Raw genomic sequence first — 4,715 nt, forward strand, 5'->3', positions numbered from 1 at the left:
ATTTCAGTTTTGACAATATGGGACCTTTAAAAGACTTAAAAGATTATGGAGAACAGAATGGTGTGCAGTGACACTTACTAAAATATGTATTTTTAATATATATGTATTTAATGTTGGACTTCAATTTACCTTGAATTTTATTTGTTTCGAGAACAACTGTAACTTAACTGTAATGAATTTATTGTAAAGTGTCTCTTACATTTACAGAAAAAAAATGAAAGTAATATGTAATTTTAACAGGGTCCAGTCACAGTGTAATATGTGTGCAGTGTGTGTCTAAATCAGTAGTTCCTCTTTCACTGAAGGGGTTTTTGTACGGCTCTCTATCACTGTGTTCATGGCCGTTCATAATGCTGTTGACAGTAATAATCTCCTGCGTCTTCAGACCGGACGTTTCTGATATTGAGCATGAAGTTTGTTCCTGATCTCCCATCAGTGAATCTTTCAGAAACTCCAGACACTTTGCTGCCAACACTAGAGAACAGGAGTTTGGGTGTTTGTCCGGGTTTCTGATGATACCAGGCTAAACTAGATGTAAAACTGTCACTGCTGGATCTGCAGTTGAGAGTGACGCTGCTTCCCACAGACACCGAATCCACTGACGGACTCTGAGTCAGAATGATCTCAGCTGAACAACCTGCCATCATTGTTACAATCAAACAGATGACACATGAGAAAAATGAGAAAAACATTCATAACTCGCTGAATATTCAACTGTAATCTCACCAGCAAGAGAAAGCAGTAGAGAGCAGATCACTAGAGTGTTTGCAGTCATCTTTGCTAGGACTGAGAGAGAACAGACGAGAGCTGCTGTTTAGAGTCCTGAGCGATGACAGTCAGTCTTAAACAGAGGAGTGGTGCACTTATTCAAAGCTGCTTCCTTTCAGAGAAAACGTGTCACATATGTGTCAGATATTGAGTTTCAAACTAAATTCATTAAATGTACACTGTAAAAAATTACCGTGAATTTAACGGTAAAAGACTGTAAAAATGCTACAGTAAAAACCTGTTAAATGGTTAACGGTAAATTCCCCTACTATATACAGTGAAAAACTGTATTGGACATTACATGTATTGGACATATTTTACGGTAGTATACCGTTTTTGGAAGTGAAAAATACTGTATAATTTACAGTGAATAACCGTAAATTGACATTCCCAGAATTCCCTGTTACACATTTCCTAATAGTTTAAATTTTTGTTGAAATACCTATGTTTCTTCTTAGTTTTTTCTTATCAGTTTTGTATATTAGGGTTATGTGTTAGACCTAATGTTGTTAAATTAATGTTTATTGCATTATTTCAGTCTCATGTGTGTTACCATGATGGTGTTTAGTGTTTGTGTGAATGACGCTGTGCACCTTCTATATATGTTATTATTTAAAAGCTGCTTGTGATGGGCTTTGGTTCATCATGTGACTTTTTCATCACCACCTGCATTTGGTGGTTATCAGTGTATTACAAAGGTGCAAAACAGATTTCAGTGCTTCAATAGGTTGGTATATTAACATTATATCAGTTAATGAAATTACGGTATTTAACTGTAAATTTAAGTTAAATCCGTCAACTACAGCTGCCGTTTTTTTACCATACATTTTACGGAATTGTTTTTACAGTGTACTTTTTCCACAAAAGCAAAGACTTCGTATTAGTATCAGATGATATTTCTCAAGAGTTTTCTTGGATATTCTGATGATATTTCATGAGCATTCAGTAGTTTACCATCTTTTCTAAAAATGCAATTAATAGTTTTTTATTATTGAAATGGGTTTGATCACAAATATAAGTACAGCAGTTGTTGTGCAGCTGCTGAAGCGTGCAGAGGTTTTTGTGCAGCTGCTCTATTAGTTTGTATCACTGTGATTAACTTTCGGCGGCGGCACCAGACTGGATGTTGGCAGTAAGTAAATATTCAAATGCTCTTAATACAATACAATATAGTCATATTACTATAACTTATGACATTATACTTTAAATGTTTTCATTTGTACTGGCAAAAACATATTTTCTATTCGATATACTAGCAGTAAATATTTCTCAGTGTAGGTTTACATTTGAGAGTCAAACTACGAAGACATAATATAAACGTCTTTACTACTAACATGCTGTTAGAGTTTTTTTGTCATACAGCATATTTTGTCATAAATTGTTTTGGCCAAAAGATATTTTAATGGATTTGTTTCAGATTACAGTTTATCATTTAAGCCTGCCAACTTGGCATTTGTGAAATGTATTTTACTACTCCCTTGAAACAGAGCACTTCATCATACCTTTACTTATTATGGAAACAATACACTTTAAAATAATACAATAAAGCATGATCTGAATGTAATGTTTTTGGACACTTAATTGCATTTTTTTTAAAAATCTATTATAATTTAAATTGATATTAAATGCAATTAGTTGAACAGTAGACTGCTGACCCACTTAAGTAGGACAAAAGTACATCCGTATATGTAATTTCATAATTACTTATATTATAATAAACTGAAATATACTGTCGTTTCTATTGAAACTTCTATGTACTTCAATATATTTGTAATTGCACATTTGGTATGATGAAAAGCATTGCAGTTTAGTAAGTTTAAAATCAATTAACTTTAAATGCATCAAAAAACACTATAGTTAGTATGTTAGTCAACAAAAGAAGTGTACTTCTTCAAAGCACGACAGAAGATTATTAAAGCATAATGATTTAAAATGTACTTAAGTAAAAAATTGATTTTGACATTATTAAGAGAGTCATTAAGGTGTGCTCTCTTTAAGTACACTTAAAGTGACATTTTATTTCATTAATATTACATTATCTGCAAGTATTATTGTTTTATTATGTATTCCTTTTAAGATTTAAAGTACACGACTAATTCAATACAATTAAGTGCACTTCTTTTTCACAAGCGTACAGTAAACAGTACGCTCATTATTTCATTATTGACTCTTTTCTGGATGTATGTTAGAGTGTGGTTGTATTGAGCAGCTGCTTTAGTTACTAACTTCATGGCTTCCCAAACATGTTATTAAACATCTGTCAGTGTGATTACATTTAATTAGCTTTAAACATTTTTTTTATCGTATATTACTTTGTCTAAACAGATAGGAATACTGTCTGTCACATTCATCTGTAATAAAATGTGTCCAGATGTCTGTTAAGAGAGTTCTCTGGTGTCCTGCTGCTCTTCTCTTTTCTCAGGCGTCACTCCTCCTAAACTGAGCGTCCTGCCCCCGTCCAGCACAGAGATTTCATCAAAGAGCACAGCGACACTGGTGTGTGTGGCCAGCGGGGGCTTCCCGTCAGACTGGAGCTTGAGCTGGACGGTGGACGGCAGCAGCAGCAGGTCTCAGGACAGCAGCGCTGGGCTCCTGCAGGAGGACGGTCTGTACAGCTGGAGCAGCAGCCTGACTCTCTCTGAGCAGCAGTGGATGGAGAGCGTCTCAGTGAGCTGTGAGGCCACACGCAGCGGCCAGCCTGCCGTCACTCGACAACTGACCAGAGATCAGTGCTCACAGTAGATCTGCTGCAGCCTTCCTGCTCGTGTCTCACTTCTGCTTCTCTGATTTAATTCATTCAAGAGATGCTATGATTTTTCTCTTTTATCTGAAATAAAAGCTTTTATCTTTGATACTCTTCTTGGTCCTGCTGTGACAAATAAATGTTTAAAAGTACAAATATTCCATTAAATATTCTACTAATAGCATGTGGCCTCTCAAATAACATGGGGTGGTTATGACGTCTAAATGAACTATAATTCAATAGTTCTAAAAGAATTTGAAATGCTGAAAAAAAAATGTTTTAGGAAGACTTGAGAATGTCACGTTGTATGAAATGTCAACTTCTCTAAAGTATTTCATGTTAGATATTCAAATAAGCTTCTCTCAGTGAAGCATGAAAACACCTGCAGAGTCGATTATAAAACGAGAGTCGTCTCGAAACAGCATTTGCAACACTGTTGCTATTGTTAACACAAACCAGAATTAGTCGTTTTCAGTTTTCAAATGGTTTTCGGTAATTGAAAAAAGCTTAATTAAAATAAACTAAAAAATAGATGAAAAAACTTAAATATTTTATAAAAAATACTAAACATTTAAAAATAGAAATGTTGCCTTAACTGAAATAAGTTCAAGTTGAAGAATTACAATTAATAATACAAAAACTGAAATAAAACAAAGTTACAACTAAAAAGATAGATACACATAATAAAATGTATAAACTTAAGAGAACATTTATCGATTAGACAAGGTAGCCACATAAGGAGTCACACAACTGGATTGTGATAAAAGTTTACAAAGACAAAAAAAATAAAAAATTGGAAATATATTTTTTCGAACAGATCTATCATATACAATACAAGTAGGATGTCGTTCCAAACCTGTATGAGTTTCTTTTTTCTGCTAAATACAAAAAGATATTTAGTAGAATATGTGTAACTAAACAGTTGACGGCAGCCATTGACTTCCCTAGTATGAAAATACAATTCTGTGTAAGTCAATGGGGAACAGAAACTCTTTCGTTCATTCTTCAAAATATCTTCTTTTGTGCTCAACAGAAGAAAGAAACTCATACAGATTTGGAACATGTATTTAATTGCATAATCACTTCTGTTGTCTTTGAAGTTATCTGAATGCTTGCTTTCAGCTGGGCAGATGTTTTCTAGGAGGATGAATGTCGTGTTTGTGTTTGTGTTTGTTTGTGTGTGTTCGTGTGTGTGTGTGTGTGT

The 4,715-nt window shown here is 34.1% G+C and overlaps 1 pseudogene and 1 gene segment (V, D, J or C); one reads left to right on the forward strand and one right to left on the reverse strand.

Moving 5' to 3' along the window:
- Positions 1–335: 335 nt before the first annotated feature.
- LOC107576173 (Ig kappa chain V-III region NG9-like) lies at positions 336–801 on the reverse strand. The segment is given in 2 exon segments: positions 336–637; positions 727–801. Coding segments are annotated over 2 exon segments (351 nt in total).
- A 28-nt stretch (positions 802–829) lies between these two features.
- Positions 830–3,587, forward strand: LOC107576174 (Ig lambda chain C region-like; annotated as a pseudogene).
- Positions 3,588–4,715: the final 1,128 nt, after the last annotated feature.

The sequence above is a fragment of the Sinocyclocheilus grahami genome, unplaced genomic scaffold, assembly GCF_001515645.1.
Source record: "Sinocyclocheilus grahami isolate Dianchi unplaced genomic scaffold, SAMN03320097.WGS_v1.1 scaffold3303.1, whole genome shotgun sequence".
NCBI classification, from domain to species: Eukaryota; Metazoa; Chordata; class Actinopteri; order Cypriniformes; family Cyprinidae; genus Sinocyclocheilus; species Sinocyclocheilus grahami.